Source organism: Loxodonta africana, chromosome 4 (genome assembly GCF_030014295.1).
Source record: "Loxodonta africana isolate mLoxAfr1 chromosome 4, mLoxAfr1.hap2, whole genome shotgun sequence".
NCBI lineage: Eukaryota > Metazoa > Chordata > Mammalia > Proboscidea > Elephantidae > Loxodonta > Loxodonta africana.
The window spans coordinates 65,404,140-65,428,882 of record NC_087345.1 but is presented as its reverse complement, the minus strand read 5'-3'; the positions used below and the strand labels follow the sequence as shown (position 1 = coordinate 65,428,882).

Sequence of the window (24,743 nt, the reverse complement as noted above, 5' to 3'; positions counted from 1 at the left end):
AAAACCTTAATTTACTACACAGATAGATTAGGGAGTAATTATTTACAATACAAAAGGATTATGTGATTTACAAAGGACTCCTTTAAATAGCAGCTCTCTCATGTATTGGTGCTTTACAGATTATTAACTATTTAACTGGCAGACAAGTACATAAAATATTAGGAGATATTGACAACTGAAGATCAAACAGAAATGGAGATAAACCAGCTCTGAAATAATATCTGCCAAAAAATATCATCTGATTTACAGATAGATAACCAGTCCATGTGGCAAGTATCTGAAACCTTCTTCCAACCTCCATGTGACTGATCCACCTTGAAGTAGATCCTCCAACCCCAGTCAAGCCTTCAGTTAACTGTAGCCCAAGCCAATGTCTGAACTGCAACCTCAGGAGAGGCCCTGGGCTAGAAAAAAAACCTCTCTAAGGACTATAGAAACTGTGAAATAATAAATGTTGATTTAAGCTGCTGAGGTTTGGGGCAAAGTTTTAGGCAGTAATAGAGGACAGTACAATGTAGGTTCAACTTTGCAATTATCCTATGTGATGAGTTAGGTCTTACTGATGGCCCAGAGTGGGAAAAGGCATGAGGACTTTTCTCTTGTCAAGTAATTATTGTCTGATAAAAGCAGTGCCCTACACAGTTAATTAAAAAAAAAAAAAAAAATTTTTTTTTCTTTTTACTGATTTTTTCATTTAAATAGTGTTACATGCTTATTCTAGATAATTTGTAAAATACACAAACTAGAAGAAAAAATCATATGTATTTCTATTGCTCAGAGAAATTTGTAATACTATTTTGGTATATTTCTCTCCAGTCTTTTTTTTTTTTTCTTCTATGCATTGTTTTTGTTTGTTTTACATTCTGATATTTTTACTTTTTTTACAAAACATTTTTATATCTGTTACTATAATCTCTTCAAATATATCATTCTTAATGACTGCATTGTGTTCTATGAAGAGAATGCTTCATGTTGTATTTAGTCCTCTATTGTTAAGTATTTATTTGCTCATACATTTAGCTGTAAAAAGCTTAAAACAAAAGCTTTTTCAGTACTTAAAATGGTAGTAGAAATATTGTGTCACAAGATAAGGGCATATTAAGGACCTTGATGTTGTTGTTGTTAGGTGCTGTCGAGTTGGTTCCGGTGCATAGTTATCCTACGTACGACAGAACGAAACACTGCCCATTCTTGCGCCATCCTCACAATTGTTGCTATGTTTGAGCCCATTGTTGGAGCCACTGTGTCAATCCATCTTGCTGAGGGTCTTTTTCTTTTCTGCTCACTTTCTACTTTACTAAGCATGATGTCCTTCTCCAGAGACTGATTCCTCCTGATAACATGTCCAAAGTACGTGAGAGGAAGTCTCACCATCCTTGCTTCTAAGGAGCATTCTGGCTGTACTTCTTCCAAGACAGATTTGTTCGTTCTTCTGGCAGTCCACGGTATATTCAATATTCTTCACCAACACCATAATTCAAAGGCTTCAATTCCTCTTTGGCCTTCCTTATTCATTGTCCAGCTTTTGAGTGCATACAAGGTGATTGAAAATACCATGGCTTGGATCAGGTGCACCTTAGTCCTCAAAGTAACATCTTTACTTTTTAACACTTTAAGAGGTCTTTTGCAGCAGATTTGCCCAGTACGATGCTTCATTTGATTTCTTAACTGCTGCTTCCATGAGCATTGATTGTGGATCCAAGTAAAATGAAATTCTTGACGACTTCAATCTTTTCTCAGTTTATCAAGATGTTGCTTATTGGTCTGGTTGTGAGGATTTTTGTTTTATGTTGAGGTGTCATCCATACTGAAGGCTGTAGTCTTTGATCTTCATCAGTAAGTGCTTCAAGTCCTCTTCTGTTTCAGCAAGCAAAGCTGTGTTGTCTGCATATCGCAGGTTGTTAATGAGTCTTCCTCCCATCTTGATGCTGAGTTCTTCATATAGGCCAGTTTCTCAGATTATTTGCACAGCATACAGACTGAATAAGTATGGTGAAAGGATACAACCCTGACACACACCTTTCCTGATTTTAAACCCTGCGGTATCCCCTTGTTCTGTTAGAACAGCTACCTCTTTGTCTATGTACAGGTTCCACGTGAGCACAATAAGGTGTTCTTGAATTCCCATTCTTTGCAATGTCACCCATAATTTGTTATGATTCACACAGCTGAATGCCTTTGCATAGTCAATAAAACACAGATAAACATCTTTCTGGTATTCTCTACTTTCAGCCAAGATCATCTGCCATCAGCAATGATATCCCTTGTTCCACATCCTCTTCTGAATTCTGCTTAAATATCTGGCAGTTCCCTATTGATGTACTGCTGCAACCATTTCTGAATTATGTTTAGCAAAATTTTACTTGTGTGTTATAATAATGATATCATTCGATAATTTCTGCATTCTGTTGGATCACCTATCTTTGGAATAGGCACAAACATGGATCTCTTCCAGTCAGTTGGCCAGGTAGCTTCTTCCAAAATCTTTGGCATAGATGAGTGAGTGTTTCTAGTATTGCAGCCATTTATTGAAACATCTCAGTTGGTATTCTGTCAATTTCTGGAGGCTTGTTTTTTGCCAATGCCTTCACTGCAGCTTAGACTTCTGCCTTTGATACCATCAGTTCTTGATCATATGCTACCTACTGAACTGGTTGAATGTCAGCCAATTTTTTTTTTTTTGGTACAGTAACTCTGTATATTCCTTCCATCTCCTTTTGATGCTTCCTGTGTCATTCAATATTTTCCCCATATAATCCTTCAATATTGAAACGAGGTTTGAATATATTCTTCTAGCTTGAGAAATGTCAATTGTGCTCTTCCCTTTTGGCTTTTTAACTCAAGTTCTTTGGACATTTCATTACAATACTTTGTCTTCTTGAGCCACCCTTTGAAATCTTCCGTCGAACTCTTTTACTTCATTATTTTTTCTGTTTACTTTAGCTACTCATTGTTCAAGAGCAATTTTCAGAGTTTCTTCTGATATCCACTTTGGCCTTTTCTTTCTTTTCTGTATTTTTAATGACCGTTTGCCTTCTTCATGTATGATGTCCTTAATGTCATCCCACAACTCATCTAGTCTTTGGTCATTAGTGTTTAATATGTCAAATCTATTCTTGAGATGGTCTCTAAATTCAGGTGGGATATACTCAAGGTCATACTTTGGCTCTCATGGACTCGTTTGAATTTTCTCCAGCTTCAACTTGAACTTGCATATGAGCAATCAATAGTCTATTCCAAAGTGATTTTACAATTTGAACTCCCAGTTCTGATTTCAAAACATCCTCCCTAGCTATGAGCTTATCACCTAGAAAAGAAATGTTAGGCAGAGTCCTTAATAGAGGGCTTCCTAGGCTAGACAGGGAGGGACACCAGGTATGAAATCAGTACTTTCATGTGGGCATCCCCTCCCCGTGCTGCCTCTCCTCCCTGTAGCCACTCTTTGTGGAGGCCTTTCTCTCAAACCTCTGGAGAAAAGAAATGTGTGGTGCACACTGGAAAAGCTTTAGGGTATTAGTGGTTTCTAGACTGATGATATCTTAGTGAATAAGCTTAACAGTCAGTGAAGTAAGTTCCTACCTCTGTGATACTCTGGATTCACATTTTCATAGATTGGATACAAGGGGTTTTCTTGTTCACTCCGTAGCTTCCTTGCTCTGAGGACGTCTCTTACACACTGATGTAGGTATACATATTGACACTATGAAAAAGCAGAAAACATGTCAGAAGAGGGTTAAAGCATAAGAAAGATGAAGGACTCTCATAGAACATCAACAGTGATAGGAGTCTGTATGTTGTTGTTGTTAGGTGCTATCCGGTTGGTTTTGACTCAGAGAGACCCTGTGTACAACAGAACAAAATGTTGTCTGGTCTTGTGCCATTCTCACAATTGTTACTATGTTTGAGCCCATTGTTGCAGTCACTTGTCAATCCATCTCATTAAGGGTCTTCCTCTTTTTTGGTTTTGGAATTCTATATAGTTAGCAAATTTCTTGATCATCACTTTACTAATGGTCTCTAGTACATGGAAGAATGATTGCTTTTTATTGCCATTGAAAAGGGAATGATAATGAACAGAGAGGTTGTGTTTATTCATTCTTTCTCATGCACGGGTGTATTATAGAGTATGTTCTATGAGTGCCTAGAACTATATGTGGCACATAGTAGGTTCCCCACAATTATTTATTGAATGCTGAACACTGTGTTATGCAATTTACATAAATTATCTCATTTAATTATTTCAACAACTTTGTGAAACAGGTATAGATATCCTTATAAACTGAGTCTCAAAGAAGTTAAGTAATTTCTCCAAGGTCACACACCTAAGAAATGGGGCCCTAGGATTTGATCCTGAGCATGTGACTTCAAAGTTCATGTTCTTTTCACTGTACCAGTTTTTCTTGGATGAATTCTAATTTCATGCATTATTGAATGAGAAACCCATTTCTTTGCATACTCTCCTATTTTTCCCCCCTTTTTTAGGGAGTATAAAAGGGCATGTATAATACACCCGCTGGGCTGTCAGTTCTTTGAGTGCAAGGTCAGTGTCTTATCCATCTTGGTGCTCTCAGCCTCTGAGTCTAGCACATGGAAGATGGTCAAAGACGTTGACTGAACTGCACAGAATTGCAGAGGGTTCTGAGTACACAGAGTGAGGACAGACTCACATGTCAGCTATTTGGTTTTGGTAACCATTAATACACCACAAAGACCTCCAATGACAATAGTCTCAGCCACAGGCAGGCAAACTTATGCAGCGGGGCCCCTTCCTTCCTACCAGCTGAGCTCTTTGTAAGGGCATGGGTGTCAGTGTAACTTCAGTGCATGGCCTTGGCTCCCTATAATGACATAGCAACTCCTCAGAACCAGGGGAGTCAGGAGGCTGAGAGGAGAGCATGAAACTCCTCCTAGTGGGGTGGGGGGGTGGGTTCTTGGCTTGCCTCCAGCTGGCATAGGCTGAATTGATACTTCTTGGGATCTCAATTACCCTATCTATAAAAAAAGAGACCAAGGTCTCGTCTACAGCTAACATCCTACATTCATTAAAAGCAAAGTTTTTAGGGTGTACAACTTTGTGTTACTGTCAGATGAATGCTGAAAAATATTTCTGGACCTAATGTTTAAGGTGATTTATGTGGCCAGCCTTACCGTATCTTAGACACTTGAGATATGAAGTGAGACTATAAGGTCTTCTCTCACCAGTGATCTTTAAAAGCAGACAAGTACTTATTTTTAGGGGTTGGTGCTCGGCATTGTCCCTGACTGGAAGCTAGACCTGGTCATCTATCTCTGGGACTCATCAGATTAGGACATTTAAAAAAAATTGGTTATAAGTGATGCCGGAATTGGTATTAGTAACTATTCTCTGCATTTCTGCTCACTTGTCATGAGCGTTTTATGCTACCTTAACCTTGAAAATTTGAGGAGGGTGCTATCCTGAGAATGGTTGTTAGCATACAGCAGTCTCTTCTTGCCATCTTGAAAATGATCTACCAAATTAAAGACTGGCTCTTCCTTGTTTCCTTCCCCCCAAGCATAATTCATATTTTCAATTCTACTGGGATATTAAATTACATTGGGGCCTTAGAGGTAAACTGTGAATGAGCTCTAGTAGCTCTATGCTTTGACCTATTAATAAATTCTTCAACAAATGATCCACCATGGGCTTTGAAACTAGGTAATATCCATTAATTTTCCTTGTTTTAAATATAAATTCTTTTCCCAACAGAAATGTCCCTTTGAAAATGATTACCATGAAAATGTTCAGATTGTTAACACGCTTTCCACTTTATTCATAATGAAAGTAGACAAAGTCTAATATATGAAACTTAGACCATGAAAGATCTTTTTGCTCTGGTCAGTTAACTGGTGAAGCCTTGGCTTGATGTTGACATATTCTAGCCCATTCGATTCCACCAATATATGCAGTAACACAAAGTATTTATAGACCTTCATGGTCCCTAAGTCCACAGTTTAACAGAGAGGCAGATATGTGAGCAAATATCTATGATGTGATAAATGTAAGATAAAATTGTGTACAAAGCTTCATAGAGAAGAGGAAGCTATCAGGACTTCCTTGCGGGAAGGGAAATATCAAGCTAGAGGGAAAAAGGTAATATTCGGAAAAATGTAAGTAAAGAAGTAGTACATTTCAAGTGATGGAAATATCGTGAAAGTACACATATATTCTGGAGACTGTGGGAAGTCTAGTGTAGCTAAGATGTAGAGTGTGTGGGTCATGGGAATCCCCCAGGACAATCTTCTAAAGACTTGGGATCTTTAAGTGTTTCTTTCTCATGGGAAGCAGACAGCGTGACAGACTGGGACAGTCATCTATTGTCTCAGAGCCAGGCTGCAAATTTGCCCCAAGGGAAGATAAAAGAAGAGATGGGCATACTTGGAAATCCCCTCTCTAGTGCTTCTTTGTTTAGAAATACTTGCTCTTTGATATATTTATCAAACATTGTGAAGACCCACATCCCTTTGTATCCCAGAAAAGGTAGAAGAAAATTAAGGTCTACCATCTCTATGGATCTAGAAAAGTAATACAAAGGGGTCAGAATATCCTTCCTCCTTTGCTGCTGACTTCTCAGCAACATAATGGTAGGATATTTTTTGTTTCATTTAAGAGATAAAACAATATTGGGGATATAAAGAACAAATACAAATCCCTACCCTCTAGAAACTGTTAGTTTGCTGGGGAAAACTGAAGGAAAACAATTGTGAGACAGTGTGATAAAATTCTATAACACTGAATGAAATAATAGATCTATGGCTGCTACAGCTGTTAAGTGAGAGGTTGACGGCGAACATTATAGTGGATGCTTCAGGCTGAGATCCGCTGAAGCCACTGCCAAATTTATCAGCACTTCAAGGGAGACACAGACAAGAGATGCGTTCCGATGTGGTCCAACAGTAAGTGCTCAGTGGCCCCCTGTGAAGCACCGTACCCGTAAAAAGGAACTTGAAGTTAATCAAGCCTCTAGATCCAACCACCAGTGGACAAGAACTAAGAGGGAATTCTTGCCTTCTGTGAAGGAGACCCGGGTTTGAGTCTCTGCCAAGGTGCCTCATGCACAGCCACCACCCATCTGTCATTGGGGGCTTGTGTGTTGTTAAGTGTTGAACAGGATTTAGTGTAGCTTCCGGACTAAGACAGATTTTCTACTTCTGAAAATTAGCCAATGAAAACCCTAAGGATCACAATGGTCCAATCCATAACGGATCATGGGGATGGTGTAGGACCTGGCATCATTCTGTTCTCTCGTGCATGAGGTCGGCCACGAGTCAGGCCGACTCAGTGGTATCTGACAACAACAATAGGCAATAGAGGACTACATTACCACTGTGAAAAAGCAATCAGTCACATCCAGAATGTGGGAAAATCTACAGAACAAACGAACTGGTTACTTTCACAAATAAGTGGTATGGAAAACAAACTGGAGGGAGCATTATTATAGATTAAAAGAGATTTAAAAGATACAGTAACCAAATGCAATATATAGACTTTATTTGGATTCTAATTCAAACCAACTGTAAAAAGTAATTTTTCAGATAATTAGGGGTATGTAAACATTGAGGGGATTTTAGATGATACTAAGGAATTATGGTTAAAATGTGATAATGGTATTGTCATATTTTTTAAAAAAGAGTCCTTATCTGTAAGAGATATGTACAGAAGTATTTAAGGATGAAATGATGTGATAATTAAGAATTGATTTAAAATATTCTAATGGGGCCAAGGGGTAGGGAAACTACATAGGATATAGAATAAAAAAAAAAAGAAAAAGAACATACAATGCTGATCATTGTAAAAGCTGGGGTTTGGGTACATGAAAATTGATTACGCTACTCTCTCTAGCTTTGTGCATCTTTTTTTTTTTTTGACCCCTGCCCTAAAGCGAAGGAGCTCTGGTGGTGCAGTGGTTAAATGGTTGGCTCCTAACCAAAAGGTCTGTAGTTCAAACCCGCCAGCTGCTCAGGGGGAGAAAGATGTGGCAACCTGCTTCCATAAAGATTACAGCCTTGGAAAGCCTCTAGGGCAGTTCTACTTCATCCTATAGGGTTGCTATGAGTCAGAATGGACTTGACAGCAAAGGGGTTCCTAAAGATGGGAGCCCTTGGTGGTGCAAATGGTTAGTGCATTTGGCTGCCGACTGAAAGTTTGGAGGCTCAAGTCCACTGAGAGGTGCCTCCTCTGAAAGGTCTGGCAATCTACTTCTGAAAAATCACTCATCGAAAATCCTATGGAGAACAGTTCGATTCTGACACAAATGGGGTCTCCGTGAGTCAAAATCGACTTGACGGCAACAATTTTTTGTTTGTATTTTTAACTCTCAATCTGCACTGTCCAAAATGGTAGCACCAGCCACATGTGGCTACTGAGCACTTGATGTGGCTAGCGTGTCTGAGGAACTGAATCTCTAATTTTAATTAATTTATATTTAAGTTTAAAAACTTTTATTAGATTCAGCCATTGAATGTAACTCTGATAGTTTTGTGCATTAAAAAAAAAATCCATAATTAAACATTCAAACAAAAGCATGTTGTAATAATTGGTATAATGAAAGCACTCCCAGCCTAGGACAGTGGTGGAGGCAGAAGATGCTGGGTGTGGGCACAGCAAGGAGGAGGCAATGAGACCAGTGTTTTCCAAAGCGTGCTACAGAATGTGAGTTCTGCAAGATACTAGTAAGTGCTGCTAAGAAAAGAGTTCAGTTGGTTTTGGGAATAGTGGGCTCAACAAAGTTCAAGGGGAGCCTTTGCTGCAGCAGACCCCAGTTTTGTGGAGCACTGCTGCCTACGCAGTTTCATGTGTACTGGGACTTTTGTCGTCATTGTTGCTGGCTGTCATCAAGTTGCCACTGACTCATAGCTACCCCATGCACAATGGAACAAAACATTTCCCAGTCCTGCACAGGCCCATTATATTCTATATAGAGTTTTCATTGGCTGATTTTCAGAAGTAAATCACCAGGCCTTTCTTCCTAGTCTATTTTAGTCTCGAAGTTCCACTGAAACCTGTTCAACATCATAGCAATATACAGGCCTCCACTGACAGGTGGTGGCTGTTCATGAGGTACATTGGCTGGGAATTGAACCCTGGTCTCCCACATGCAAGGTGAGAATTCTACAACTGAGCCACTACTGCCTCCTTTAAGGGAGTTATAATAGGATGTGGAACTTTTAAATCTTTTTGACCACAGAAATCTTTTTCTTTATTTTACATGGTTACTTGGGGGTAGGGGGGACCTTGGGAAACACAAAATAAGGGAAATTGAGCTTTCGAAGGTGGTTACGCAGGGGTATGAAATACTTGGGTCTGTTTACAACTTAGTCCCAGATCTAACCCTGAGGCTGTGGGGCAGCAGGCCAGTACTTATGGCCTGGGATTTTTTAGACCAGGGCTCAAGTCCCAGGTTGGCCACTTCATGGCTGTGTGCTTTGTGTAACACTTCACCCTCCGAACCTCAGTTTTCTAGCTTGTAAAATGGGAAATAATACCTCCCTCATCTGGTTATTGTAGAAATTTAGTAAGATAACATGTTTTAAAATGCCCTGCAAATGTCATATGACTGTGCAAATGAAAGCTTTTAGCCTTCACGATCACTCCCTTGGTGTTCCCAGAGGCAGGCGTGCAGGTGGGGGTGGGCTGTAGGGGAGAAGAAATCTACTTCCTGTTTTCTGACTGACGTTCTTGTGTTCAACCACCAGCCTATCTTAAATTGATCTCCAAGATGGGTCTCCTTGGCCGTTTCCCAGGCATAATGTATTAAAAAAAAACCCATCTTTCAAAATTTGGAGACAGATAGTGGTGATAGTTGTACAACATGATGATGATTGTAATTAATGTCACTGTTCTGTATGTGTAAAAAATGTTGAAACGGCAAATGGTTTGTTTTATGTATATACTTACCACAATTAAAAAAAATGGAAAAGCCACAGGGAGGAGGGGAGAGAATCCATCGTTCTTCCTAACCACCTACAGAGGATGGGTAACTAAGCAGTAAAAATAAGTGCAAACATCATCCTCAAGGTCACTGAGGTTCCTTTTCAAGCGAGCCCTTATAAAACATCTATATTCAGTTTTCTCTTTCCCTTCCTATTGTGTCCTAGTTCTTTCTCCTTGTCAGATTGAAGCCCTGGACATTTTGGGTGGAGGGAAGGTCTGTGTCCTTCAGCCTGTAACTCTTACCTCGGTTTGCACCATGTGAGCCCTGTGAAGTCTCAGGTCGTTCACGGCTCCATAAATGTCCACAGTGTCTTTGGAGTCTAGTTGCTGGAGGATTCGGTCCAATGCAATAAATGTCCCAGTCCTACCCACACCAGCACTGGAAGAGATGGCGAAGGAAGCCTTTTTATTCGTTTTGCCATTCAAGACTGCATCCATAAACTCTGGCACAATCTTTCTCTTCTCTTTCTATTCATGGGAGAATATAAGGATATTTCTTTCTCTCTATCTGCTTTCCCTCTTAATAAAATAAAACATAGAGCCCCTGCCCTCCATCTCTTTCCCCTTCCTTCCTCTCCCCAACACTCTTCCCACGAGAGGTAAGTACTGCTCTGCACTTGGTATCATTTCCATACATGATTTTATATTTTTTAAACATACATATGATTCCATGAAAATATATTTATTTTATAAGATTCAAAAATTTACTAAAATGGTAGCAGGTTTTATATGCCCTTTTGCCAACCTTTCTACTCAATATTGTGCTTTGAGATTTATCCATGGTGTTACATGTGGATCTAATTTATTTTAACTACTGTACAGATTTCTATAGAGTTCACAAAGGAACCCTGGTGGTACAGTGGTTAAAGCAATTGACTGCTAACCAAAAGGTCAGAAGTTCGAAAGCACCAGCAGCTCCGAGGAAGAAAGATGTGGCAGTCAGCTTCTGTACAGATTTACAGCCTTGGAAACCTTATGGGGTCACTATGAGTTGGAAGCAACTCAATGGCAGTGGGTTTTGTTTTTTGGTCTATAGAATTCACAAACCATAGCTAATCCATTCCCTACTGATGGTCAATGAGATCATTTCCAGTTTTTGTCTGCTGAAAAGACAGCTGCCAGGAACATCATTGTGCACATACGTGAAGATTTCTCTAGGACAGATACGTAGAAGCAGAACTGCTGGGCCACAGGGTATGTACACTTTTAACTTCACTAGGTATTGCCAAATGGCTCCCCAAAATGCTTGTAAAACCTGGGGATTTTTGATGCACACGTTTATTAAAAAAAAAAAAAATCAGTTCTCCAGTGGTCCTGGGTGAAAATGCTTGCCAGTCTTCAGAATGCATGAAGCTATTCGGTGTCTCACAGTCCTATTAAAAACATCAGGGTTCAAATGACATATAAAAGCAGGGTTCCTAGGGTGCTGGGCTGACTGGGAGAAAATGAATACATCTGACATTTCTTACTGTAGCAATTCCCTGCTCCTTATTTATTAGTGCCGTTGAGTTAGGGCTATCAAACTGCTGTTGCAAATATTAATTTGCTAAACACCAGGCTCCCCAGCGAGAGAAAAAAAGAGAGAGAGAGAGACAGCTTGTTAGGTTGATTTTACGCACATACCGTTGGAGGCAAAGAAAGGCCAAGCAAATAGCCCCAGAACTGAAAATGAATCCTAGGAGCAAGCTGGCACCAAGCTGATTTGCAGATAAGTCTTTTTATCTGCCTAAGGGGGTTCCATGCCTCAAGGTCCATCTCTGGCTAGGCTGTTTCTTTAACCTCAACACTTTGAGAGCACCAGTGAAGTCTCAAATTGAAAAGAAATATTGAAAAGCAGAGGTAAGTATTGTTTCAAACAGAAGGGAAAAGAAAAAAATTGAAACTGAGCGGGGGGGCTGCCAATAGGACAGAGATGAAAGGACTCAATTAGCAAGTTCAGAGGTTTTGTACTGAACACTGCCATGCTATGCCCCACTGTGCTATGTGACCTGGGGGATACCCAAGAAGCAATGACAATGGGTCAACTTAATAAGCTTACAGCCTGGTAGGGGAGAAGCGATGAGATCACAGGAGGCAGTGAAAACATGTAGGAGAGACAGAAATTTAAGAGCAAAATCAGATGCTACAGGTAGCAAGTGCTTCTAGAGCTGGAGGCAGGTCTAGAACAGGGGTCTTGAAGGATGGATGAGTAGGGGTTATATTGGCGGTGGAGAGAGATTAGGCAATTCCAAGAGTAAGAATGGAAAGAAGTAAAAATAAGCTTATGCAGTCACCTTCCGGCTAGACTGGGAGGGGATTTGTTGGAACCTTGGATTGGAGGGTGAGATGTGGTCTGATTATGGAGGGGGTAGAAATGACATAAGGACTTTGCATTTTGTATGGTACAAAAAAGAACAAGAAGAAGAGAGAAGTATAGAGGCTGAAAGGAGATGAAGTGGAAAAGAAGAAGTCAGTGCAGAGGAGAGAGGTCGAGGAAAAGAAGTGGGAAGAGGGCCTAATAAAATCCTTTGAGACTACATAGTTCATTGCAGCATGCTTCACAATAGTTCAAAATGTCCATCAACAGATGAATGGACAAACAAACATGGTACACACACACAATGGAGTATTACTCAGCCATATGGGAAATGAAGTCCTGATGCATGCTACCACATGAATGAACCTTGAAAACATTATGCTCAGTGAAATGTGAGTCACAAAGGGGCAAATGTTTATGGTCCCACTTAAACGAAATAGGCAAATATATAGAGACCAAAGTTTATTAGTGGTTACCAGGGGTGGGAAGCAGGAGGAAAAGGGGAGTCTTTGCTTAGGGGATCACTGAGTTTCTGTTAATGGTGGTGAAATAATTTGGAAATGGATAGTGGTGATGATTGCACGACATGATGATCATAACCAATGTCACTGAATTGTACAAAAAAATGTTGAATTGGCAAATATATATATATAAATTTTATATATATATATAAAACAAAGCTAGGCAGCCTTAGCAGTGGAGGCCCAGCTTCCATGTATACATACGTACATAAAAAACCCGTAAATATGTAAGTATATATATATATGTGTGTGTACATATATATATGTGTGTGTGTGTCTATATAGGAGCATTGGTGGCACAGTGGTTAAGCATCTGGCTGCTAGCCAAAAGGTCAGCAGTTCGAATCCACCAGCCACTCCTTGAAAACTCCATGGGGCAGTTCTACACACACACACACACATATAGACACACACATATATATGACATATATATATATACACACATACATACACACACACTCATATATATCCTATACAGAGGATATCTTTGGGGCTAATAGGCTGGTTGGACCAGACCAATCCTCCACCCACCAGATTCCCCATGTTTATGCCTTTTTTTTTTAGTCTCCTGGACACAGTAGACACAGTAGACCCTGTATGGCTGCCATTTTTGGCTCCCAGGTTGCTGAGTACCTGCAGTGCACCACAGTGGGCCCAGCACCCGGGGTTCTGTTGATGTAGTCTCTGACGGTTCTCACAAACTGGATAAGGGATTGGGTGGTCTCGGGGACACCATGGTCTGGCCACACCGTATAGTGAAAGTGGCGGATGAGTCTGTGTGAATCGGGCTGTTCCTCCTGCAGGAGCAGAGAGTAGACTGTTAAGAAGAATGACTCAAAGCAAACCTTCACCTTTGCCAACTGTGCCCATGCAGGAATTCCTAGGGTTTGAATCCAGGACAGGAACCACCAAAACTGGGATTCACAAATCTCCATCTTCCCAAGCTGGATTGTTAAGTGAAGTCAAACAAACTAACATACGCTGCATATCTTAAACTCCCTGATGGTCCACTCTGGCAGCACAGACTCTGAGAGCATCTGCAGGATGAGGTCTCCGTAGTAGAGGGAATCCTGGTCTGCTGGCCAGTAATGGTCACACTTGACCTAGAGGAAGACAGACAGAAAAAATGTGAGACCGGAAACATAACTCCTTTGTGAACCTGGACTTTCCCTCCTCAAAATGTCTTCCTGAGTTAGGAACCAGAATCAGCTGCTAAAACCATTTGGCCTTCTGCTTTGTATTAACCTGTTCATGGCCAGTGCTGAAGTTGGGCTGCTGCTCCTGGTGAAGGGGAATCCATAACAACTGGTGGTGGGCACAAAGAGCAAAATCCCCAACCTTTGGACTCATTTCCCTTCCATTTCACACAGCCTTACACAGCTTGAATATTTCTGTTGGTTTTCTCAGCATTCCAGTTCTACTAGCAGGTAAAGTACGTCTTAAAATGTATCACTCTTTCTGAAAAAACATCTAGTTGGGCAGTTGAGGGCATTGTCTTCCTGGCCTGTCTTGTTCATATTTTGATATTGATGTCCTGGCCTGGACCATGTACCACATGCCAAGTGATCTTTGAAAAGTCAGGACATTTAGCTAAGCTTGTGTTTACAAGCACAAAGATGGGAGAAAGAAGACTGTGGACAAATATTTACTGAGCACAGATACTGAGTACTTTCCATACAATCTCTCTTTTTTAATCCTCAAAGTACCCTATAAAGTAGGGGATTATAAATGCATTCATTACAAGAGGTTTGTGTGATTTTTTCCAGATATCTACTTTACTTTGTGTCTCCAGACACAGCCTAAAACTCATTTCTCCTTTTTTCTGAAAGCAGAGGCAGGCCCAGTGACTCTGGTAAGGTCTTTCCCTAGCCACACATAGCAGGAGAGAGCCACAATTGGCTCTTTTCTGGAATGGCACTTCCAATCAGGGACGAATTACCAATCAGCAAAGTCCGTATAGGCTTACTTGTGCTTACTTACTAATCTGTAGTGCAAATTTCACCTGTTTTTCACCACATCAAAGATTTGGTGAAACCCATGTGAAATTGTGCACTGCAGATTATTAAGTAAACTCAATTAAGCATGTGCGTACCTTGCTTACTGCTTAGTCCGCTCCTGCTTCCAAATATTCCAGTCCGCATTTGGAAATACCTTTGACTGAAGCTTCAGAACCAGAATCAGAATCAGGCACTGCCTGGATTTACTATTAAAGCCTTTTATGACTGAATAGCTTGATTCCCTAACAATGTCCTCACATGATCGCTACTTGGTTTTTGTAGGGTTTAACTTTTGATGGTGGGAGTGGATTCCATTCAGATGGTGGGAAGCAAAGCTCTGAAGCCAGGGAGGCTGTTTACTTACTCGGCCCTTCTCAACACACTGGGTCACCATGACAATGTTGTGAACGTTCTGTTCCCACGCCATTTTCCAGAAGTCATCCTTGGTGCCAGGAAGTGGTCCCTGAGTAGCGATGTATTCTCTTCTGAAGTTGTTGCCCTGAGATGAATTTACAATATGGAGAGTCAGAAACAATAGGCCTCTTAAGAACTATAAACAAAGAGTTAGTTCTGCAGATTAGATGATATGTAGGTTTCTGCCAGACCCCTGACTTGAGAAAAAGACACTTATACAAGTGACAAGGTTTGGGAGCAGGAAGGACAAAGGCCAAGGCACTGAACTATTGTTGAGAGTGAAATTCCTTTTTATTAGGCTGGACTATTCTAAAAGGCAAATGGAGGATACAGGCAATAATCTAGAAAACACTTCACCCTCAGTTACGTGGACAAGTGTGTCTCAGTTCTTCTGTGTGTACGTGTGTATATGTGTGTAGACTGAGGGACTGGCTTTGAGCAAGTTCTCTCCCTATTTAACACAAAAGAATTTTAGTCATTTTGGATGACTGACATTAGAATAATGTTAGTAAGGGATGCCATACAAGAGAAACTTAAGGGTAAAGAAACCACTGATTACTGAGCATCTACCATATGACAGGGGACATTGGTGATCCAGTGGCAGAATTCTCATTTCCATACAAGAGACCTGGGTTCAACTTTCAACCAATGACCCTCATGTGCGGGCTTGTGTGTTGCTATGATATGGAACAGGTTTCAGCATAGTTTCCGTGCTAAGACAGACTAGGAAGAAAGGCCTGGTGATTTGCTTCCAAAAAATCAGCCAGTGAAGACCCTATGTATCCCAATATCAGGACCCCAGTGGATCACAGTAATGGTGCAGAGCCTTGTTGTGCACAGGGTTGTCATGACTTGGGGGCCAACTCGATGGCAGCTAACAGCAACAACAACGATAAAAATTGTGCGACAGGCGGTGGACCAGGAGACTTTACAGATCTTATTTAATCCTAGCCAACTAGTGGGAGTTATTTTCACCCACTCACTCTGCACTCCAGCAATACAGAATTATTTGTAGATACTAGTCAAAGCTCTTTCTCTTCTTGCCTCTTCTCGGGGCCTCTGCAATTGTCACCTCTGCCACCTTCAACCTGCCGCCCACCCCAACACAGCTTCTCATCTGGCTAATCCTTATTTATCCTCCGAGTCTCAGAACGTTGGCTGCTCTGTGGAGCCTTCGTTTATCTTTTGCAGGGTGATATTCTCCTCCCAGATGCTCCCATGGCATCCTCTCACCTGTTGATACTCAGAGTGTGGTCCTCAGACCAGCAGTATTCCAACCATATGGGAGTTTGCTTGGAATGCAGAATCCCAGGCCCCACTTCGGCCCTACTGGCATGAGAATCTGCATTTTAACAAGATCCCCAGATGATGAATGTGTACATTAATGTCGGAGAAGCACTGCTCTAGAACGTTTCTTGTGGCATGGCCTTGTAACTTCTTGATGTCTCAGCTCTTCTGAGAGTTCCTTTAGGGTTAGGGTCCTATCTTATCCTAACCCTGCACACAGCTCAGTGTCTGACTTAGAGTTAGCACTTACTTAATAAGTGTTTATTGAGTTAATGGATGATTGAGGTAAATATTAAACTCACACTTTTTGGAAAAGGAAACAAAGACCCAGAGAGGTGACATAACTTTCCTAAAGTCACTGGGTCAGCAAGGGGTGGAGGTGAAATTCAAATCCAGATTTGTTTGACCCTAAAGTTCTTTCCACTGTAGCGGGCTACAGGAAGTTGGCTAGATGCTAGCCAGAATCAGAACCCAGAGGTTTGACTCAATCTTTGAGTTGTGTTTGTGGTTTTCAAAACTCCAAATAAGATGGGATCTGCTTCCCTAGCTAGGCAGCCTTACCAGGACATTAGAGGCCCAGCATTGCTGTTGTTGTTAGCATCCATCGAGTCAGCCCCAAATCACGGTGACCCCAGGTACAACTGAACAATCAGTTGTAGATTGGGCAATGTTCTGTTGTGATCCATAGGATTTCCTTGGGTGTTTTATGGAAGTAGATCACCAGGCCTTTCTTCCTAGTCTATCTTAGTCTGGAAATGCTGCTGAAACCTGTTCAGCATCATGGCAACATATGCAAACCTCCACTGACAGACAGTGGCTGTGCATAAGGTGCACTGGCTGGGACTCGAAGCCGTGTTTTTCACATGGGAGGTGAGAATTCTACCATTGAACCACCAATGTCTCATCTAGCTTCCTTAGGGAGCTGTAATCTTGGCTAAGGGCTGCAGAGAGAAAACGACCTTTGAAAATGCATCCTGGGATCTTTATGATCTTGTGTGACTACATGTATGGTGAAAAATGGGCCTCAGTAGTGATTGAGTTGAACACCCATATTTTATGGCAACCTGGCACTGATGGTCTAAAGGCAACAGACATGGTCTTTTGAAACCCTATAAACATTTCCAGACCTTTAAATGAGGTCAGTGGGAACATGCAGGTGGAGAGACATTTCCGAGTAGCCACCCATCAAAACTTCACCCCCAGACAGCGTAGTTCACTTACAGGAATGTAGCTGGCATTGATGTAATCAGAGCAAGGGTCATCGTCGACATTGGACAGCTTCACCCGAGAAGCATCATCTAGAAAAAAGTTTATTGAAAGAGATTTATCACTGACTCTTCGGGATGGTTCTCTCCTCCTATCCCCTGAGGCGATGTGCCAACAAGCAAACAAACAAACACCAAATGCCCTTTGAATCCCCACCATGCATCCCTTTACAATACTATGGCATTTGTCTGATGGAGCGGCCAGTTCCCCTTCACTGCTAGAATGAAAACAATCCAGAAAAACTACCTTCTATTGCTTCACCCAAAACACTAAGAATAGTAGTAAAACAACAATAGCAAACTAGAGATTTTGTTAAGCAAACCCAGGTCTGCTGGATACTAGAGCACTTGCTTTAACCCCATTACTGTTATTAGGCTTTCAAGGAGAAGCAGTAGGACCACATGGTGAAATGTCAACGGCATAAGGGCTTCTCAAAACCAGAATTTAAGCTGGTTGTTACCCCTCAGAAGGGAGTGCGATAAAATACAAGTCGTTCCTTTTTAAAGGCATTTAGAGCTTGAGATCTTCTGTATCTAGCTATATCATATTTCTTTAGCCCCATTTTATCTCTGGAAAAGAGAAGAAAGGGCTACTGGAAACAGTAATACAAATTTCAACACAAAACTTACAGGGCAATATATTGTTATATCGATTTTTCCCTCTATTCTCCGGCAAGAGTGCGATGTCACATGGTTGGTTTCGACCCACGTCCTTTAAGTCCTATTAAGTAAAAAATAAGTCTTCAAGTAGATGAATATGAAATAGAATAAGACAAATCATACAGTCCTGAATACTCAGAGATATAAAAATATTAACACTTTGTTGTCCTTGTATGCCATCAAATCGATTCCAACTTATAGTGACCCTACATGGCAGAGTAGAACTACTCCTGAGGGTTTCCTAGGCTGTAATCTTTAGAAGAGAAGATTGGTAGCTGTGTTTATGGAATACTTAATATCTGACGTACATAAGCTTTGATCCTCACGATAGTCCCAATGGGGAAGTATTCTTATTTCCATTTTACAGATGAAGAAATTGGAGGGTCAAAGTTGATAACTAACTTGCCCCAGGTCGCACGGACGGCAAAGCTGGGAATCATATCCCAAACCTGGGCCCTTTTCACCACATTTTCTTCCATCCAAGCGAATGGCCAGGCTGAAGAACTGACAGCATTGGGCCTGCATTTGAAACACGTCAATTCTTTCTCACCATGTGATCTAGGTAGCAGTTTGCTGAGCTACTCCAGAGTTAAACTGGCCTCTGAGATTAGGTGGTATATTGTGCAGGGAGTGGATTCTGGCATAAAAGAGCACTCAGTTAAGAATCTAAATATCATTCTAACTCCTGAGCCCAATCAGCCTGTGATTCCACAGTAAAGGCTAGGAGGGAAATTACGCTAAGGGGTGCTAAAGCTTGGCTAAATCTGAATTGTACCTCATATTCCTTGGATAGAAGGTAGTTGGAGTCAGCCTGTAGCTTCATAAAGTGCCCTTCAAACTGGTTTATTTTTATTGGGCTATAATTAAAAATAACAAAAAGAAGAGAAAGTTACTGAAGAAAAGGGAAAAGGCCATAACCAATCTGAGTTGTATTTCAAAAGCACATGATAGAGTAATTAATAAGTTCTCTCTCTTACCAAGATGTTTTCCGGTTACTGTGAAGGGAAGCCAAAAGAAGAAAGACCTCATTAGCAAATCTCGGATAATACAAACAACTCCTTTTTCAATAAATTGTATGAAGGAAAATGCAGCAGTTACCCTTTCTGGCCCAGGTTCAAGTGCACAGATAATGGTCGATCCCGGCGAATGCTCAAGCGAGCGGAGGGCCTTTCTCGACCATGGCTGAAACGTAAGGGAGAAGCTTTTGATTCTGATTATTAAACTTGGTTTGAACACAATTTTTTCATTTATGGTAAGGTCGTGTGTGTTTGTGCTAATGTGGATTTTTCAGCACTCCTGTAGATTTATACTCGGCCAACATCTCTTTGAGGGAAGGAAAGGGGGAGAAGAGCATAAAGAAGAAATAGATTTTTTCCCACTCAGAAACAGATCTCTGTAACAGCTGAGGATTTGTCTCCTGGTTTTTGGCTACAGGTCATAATCACTTCCCACACTCTCAATAAAGCCTTCTTTAAAAAACCAGTAAACCTCAGATGCAAGACATGATTGCAAGAGAGAGGATAATATGCCAAATAAAAGAAATCCCTAAGAAAAGAGGGTATGGCGTTAAGGCAGCATGCTCTTTGGTTCTTTTTGGTCCCTTTTTAAATTTGGATAGCAGATATGAGCCAAAAGTGGTGATGTCAGCCATAATTTTCAGCATATTTTAGGAAAGTACTTGGGCACACAATTTGCAAACATCTCTGTCTTCATGAAGAGACTGAACCACAGGAAAAAAAAGATTTTTTTTTTCTGTGCAAAAGAAGTTATTTCACATTCAAATGAAGCTGCAGAGGTTCCTCAGTCTCCTGATAAGAGCAAAATTCATCAAAGGTATACAGAGGAGCTGAAAAAATGTGAATCATGGTTTTAGAGTTTGATTTTTGCTTTTGTTGAGCAACAAAGATGATTTAACCTGTGGAACTTCTTTTCTTTCTTTTCAGTCTAAATGGCATTTTCAGTCGCATCACCAAAGGGGTCTTTGTACTCACCTAACTTTCTGTCTGCAGATGAGTAAGGCCACGACAGCCACCAGCGTGCCGATTAAAAACAGACCAGCACTCACACCTTCAATAACTCCAAACAAGGGTTCTATAGTAATCCGGATGGAAACAACAAACCCAGGTGGGAAAATTAGTGTTAAGGAAGTGAAGCCTCTCTCCCAAGGAACACTGTGATAGATGGGGTTCAAGTGACTTCCAAGTTGAAGCATTTATTATCTAAAGGCTAGGAGTATGCAACTGATAAGATGAAATGTGGGCTACCATGCTGTGACAGACAGTCCAGTCATTATACTTGAGGTTTGTATACTTATACTTAAAGTTAATGGTGTTTCACTTATAAGGGAATTTTGGACTTCTTTTGTGCTTGTTTGTAGCCCTGGTGGCACAGTGGTTCAGAGCTCTTCTGCTAACCAAAAGGTCGGCAGTTCAGTGCTGGACAGAAATGTTATTTTAAATAATTTTTGTAATTAATGATTAAATACTGATATTGTAGATACAGGGAAACCCTGGAGGTGTAGTGGTTAAGAGCTACAGTTGCTAACAAAAGATCAGTAGTTTGAATCCACCAGGCACTCCTTGGAAACCTTATAGGGAAGTTCTACTCTGTCTTGTAGGGTCACTATGAGTGGGAATCGACTCAACGGCAACTTTTTTTGGGGGGGGTGGGGGGATTCCGTGCTTATTTATTAAGCTTGGGACATCTGAGATAAAGGCCAGTATTTAGAATGGAGAACATGTTATTCGCCATCAAAATAAAAATGCTATTTCATTTATATGAAACATGTTACACAGCATCTGGGGTTTTGGCAAATTCAATGAGTTGGCTGAAGGTTATTTTGAAGAAATCTCCTTTTCTGTTATGCTGTGTGAGACAGCCACTGGAATTTATGAACAGGTAAGAGTAACTCATTTTTCTAACAGCTTTATTGAAATATAACTTACATACCCTATAATTTACCGATTTAAATTGTATAATGCAATGGTTTTTAGTATAGTCACAAAGTTTTGCAACCATCACCATAATCAATTTTATACATAACATTTTCATCACCCCCAAAGGAAACCCCATACCCATTAGCAGTCAGTCCCCATTTCCTTTCATTCCCTCCAACTCTAGGTAAGCACTAAGCTACTTTCTGTCTTCATGTTGTTGTTTGTTGCCAGGGGCAGATTAACCAACAAGAAAGGTACCCACAAGCTTACAGTAAGCAAGGCATGTATCTGCTTACTTGTGTTTACTTATAAATCTGTAGTGCACACCTTTGATGTGGTGAAAAACAAGTAAAATTGTGCACTACAGATTCATAAGAACAGGTAAGCCCATGCACACCTTGCTTATTGGGTAATCTGTCCATATCTGTTACTGTCAAGTTGGCTCCAAGTCCTGGCAACCTAATACATAACAATGAAATATTTCCCAGACCTGTGCCATCTTCATGATTGTTGGTACGTGAGGTCATTGTTTCAGCTATTTCTGTCTTTATACCCATTGCTGTCAAGTTGATTCCGACTCATAGTGACCCTATAGGACAGAGTAGAACTGTCCCATTGAGTTTCCATGGAGTGCCTGGTGAATTCAAACTGCCAACCTTTTGGACAGCAACCGTAGCACTTAACCACTACGCTGCCAGGGTTTCCTCTGTTTTTATAGATTAGCCTATTTTGGACATTTCATATAAATGAATTCATATATTATGTGGTCTTTCATGATTGGCTTCTTTCACTTAGGATGATACTTTCAAGTTCATCCACGTTGTAGCAAGTATTAGTACTTCATTCTTTCATATGGCTGACTAATAGTCCATGTATGGATAGACCACATTTGGTTCATTCATTTAGCAGTTAATGGATATTTGGGTTGGTTCTACTTTTTGCATATTATGAATAATGCTGCTCTGAAAATCCATGAACAAGTTTTTGTGGGACATAGGTTTTCATTTTTCTTGGATATATACTTAGGAGTGGAATTAGTTTTTATAATAACTTTATGGTTAATGTTTTGAAAAACTGCAAACTGTTTTCCAAAGTGGTTGTGCCATTTTACATCCCCACCAGCAGTATATGAGTTCCTATTTTCCCAATTCTTAGTCAGCACTTGTTATTGTCTGGGTTTTTTATTACAGCCATTCCAGTGGGTGGGAAGTGTATTCTATTGTGGTTTTGTTTTGTTTTTACCCAATGACTAACGATGTTGGGCATCTTTTCATGTGCTTATTGATCACTTGTATATTTTCTTTTGAGAAAAAAAATATCTATTTAGATCTTTTTCCTATTTTAAAAAACCTGTTGTCTTTTTATTATTGAGTTGTGAGACTTCTTTTTACACATATATAATTTTTATTGTGCTTTAAGTGAAAGTTTACAAATCAAGTCAGTCTCTCACACAAAAACTTATATACACCTTGCTACATACTCCCAATTGCTCTCCCCCTAATAAGACAGCCCGATCCCTCCCTCCGCTCTCTCTTTTCATGTCCATTTTGCCAGCTTTTAACCCCTTCTACTCTCTCATCTCCCCTCCATGGAGGAGATGCCAACATAGTCTCAAGTGTCCACCTGATCCAAGAAGCTCACTCCTCACCAGCGTCCCTCTCCAACCCACTGTCCAGTCCAATCCCTGTCTGAAGAGTTGGCTTTGGGAATGGTTCCTGTCCTGGGCCAACAGAAGGTCTGGGGGCCATGACCACCGGGGTCCTTCTAGTCTCAGTCAGACCATTAAGTCTGGTCTTTTTATGAGAATTTGGGGTCTGCATCCCACTGCTCTTCTGCTCCCTCAGGGGTTCTCTGTTGTGTTCCCTGTTAGGGCCGTCATCAGATGTAGCCAGGCACCATCTAGTTCTTCTGGTCTCAAGATGATGTAGTCTCTGGTTCATGTGGCCTTTCTGTCTCTTGGGCTCGTAATTACCTTTTGTCCTTGGTGTTCTTCAATCTCCTTTGATCCAGGTGGGTTGAGACTCACTGATGCATCTTAGATGGCCGCTTGCTAGCGTTTAAGACCCCAGATGCCACTCTTCAAGGTGGGATGCAGAATGTTTTCTTAATAGATTTTATTATGCCAGTTGACTTAGATGTCCCCTGAAACCATGGTCCCCAAACCTCTGCCCCTGCTACACTGGCCTTCGAAGCATTCGGTTTATTCAGGAAACTTTGAGAGTTCTTTATGTATTCTGGATACTTGGTCCTTATAAGAAATACGATTTGGGAATAATTTATTCTATTCATAGGTTGTCTTTTTACTTTCTTGATGGTATCCTTTGAAACACAAACATTTTTAATTTTGATGAAGTCCAATTTATCCATTTTTCTCTTTTGTTGCTTTTACTTTCGGTGTCATATCTAAAAAAACATTCCACAACACAAGGTTTTCTTTTAAGAGTTTTATCGTTTCAGTTCTTGTGTTTAGGTCTATGGATAACCCATTTTTGCACTTGGATTTTAAGCCCTTAAATTTGTTTCTTCAATGTTGTTTTTCAAGAATCATCAAATCAACTCATTTTTCTTTTATTGTGCTTAATACTATTATTTTTAATATATGTTTACTCTCTTCCTTTACTGGACTACGTACAATTTTTGTTGCATAAAAATATTTTAAATAGGAAAGGCTTATATTTACAACCCCTGCTTAACATTAAGTTACACCAAATACATCTAAACCTTCCGTCCTAACAGTGTTCTGATGTCTTTGGTTTGGAGAGCAGGAGATTACCCCCATAGTTGGCATAAATAGACAGGAGTGTTTGTGAGGCTGCCATACAGCAGGAGAGACTTTTTAGCTATAAAGAAGAACTTCCCTAGAGTAAGCATTATAGATCAGTGACTACAGGGAAAGGGTGGGAGAGATAATGGTGCCAAGGCAAAATCTAATGAAAAAATGATGTTATTCTGAGCATGATGGAAATATTCCAAGGCAGTGCAGTGCAGTGCAGGGGTTGAGAGCTCAGGTAGAAAGTGCCAGAATCCCAGCTCTACCAGTGTGGGCAAGATACTTAATCCCTTAGTGCCCTGGTCTTCACCTTTAAAATGGGAACAATACTAGTATCTCTTCAAAAGGTTGGAGTGAGGATTGGATATTTTACATAAAATGCTTCAAACCTCCACAGATAAAGTGACCAGTAAATACTAGCGATTATTATTACTTGGACTTTCCCTCTTACTAGAGAAGTTTCTTTCATACATTTAGGTAAAGCTTTTATATTAATATTATTTTTATAGTGGAAAAGCAATATATAATAAGCAAAGGAAGAAAAATTGCCTGTAATCCCACTACTTTGAGATGTTCATTGTGAATCCATCAATTGTATTAATTATTGTTTTAATAACTATTAATAATTATTCTGTCAATAATTCA

General features: G+C 40.4%; 1 protein-coding gene across 4 annotated transcripts in view; it reads right to left on the bottom strand.

Moving 5' to 3' along the window:
- The window catches only part of PTPRB (protein tyrosine phosphatase receptor type B), a 139,216-nt gene that overhangs the window by 6,290 nt on the left and 108,183 nt on the right, over nt 1-24,743 (bottom strand). For 3 of the 4 annotated variants that reach the window (XM_003405594.4, XM_064283873.1, XM_064283876.1), the window contains 11 exons: nt 20,384-20,483; nt 19,491-19,574; nt 19,370-19,387; nt 19,168-19,249; nt 18,363-18,453; nt 17,689-17,765; nt 15,131-15,265; nt 13,750-13,872; nt 13,403-13,566; nt 10,196-10,331; nt 3,580-3,700 (listed from right to left, as the gene is read on the bottom strand). In XM_003405594.4, coding sequence (XP_003405642.3) covers nt 3,580-3,700; nt 10,196-10,331; nt 13,403-13,566; nt 13,750-13,872; nt 15,131-15,265; nt 17,689-17,765; nt 18,363-18,453; nt 19,168-19,249; nt 19,370-19,387; nt 19,491-19,574; nt 20,384-20,483 — 1,131 coding nt within the window. Of the gene's footprint in view, nt 1-3,579; nt 3,701-10,195; nt 10,332-13,402; nt 13,567-13,749; nt 13,873-15,130; nt 15,266-17,688; nt 17,766-18,362; nt 18,454-19,167; nt 19,250-19,369; nt 19,388-19,490; nt 19,575-20,383; nt 20,484-20,520; nt 23,732-24,743 lie in introns of those variants that run through there. The other variant, XM_064283875.1, reaches the window with a different exon arrangement.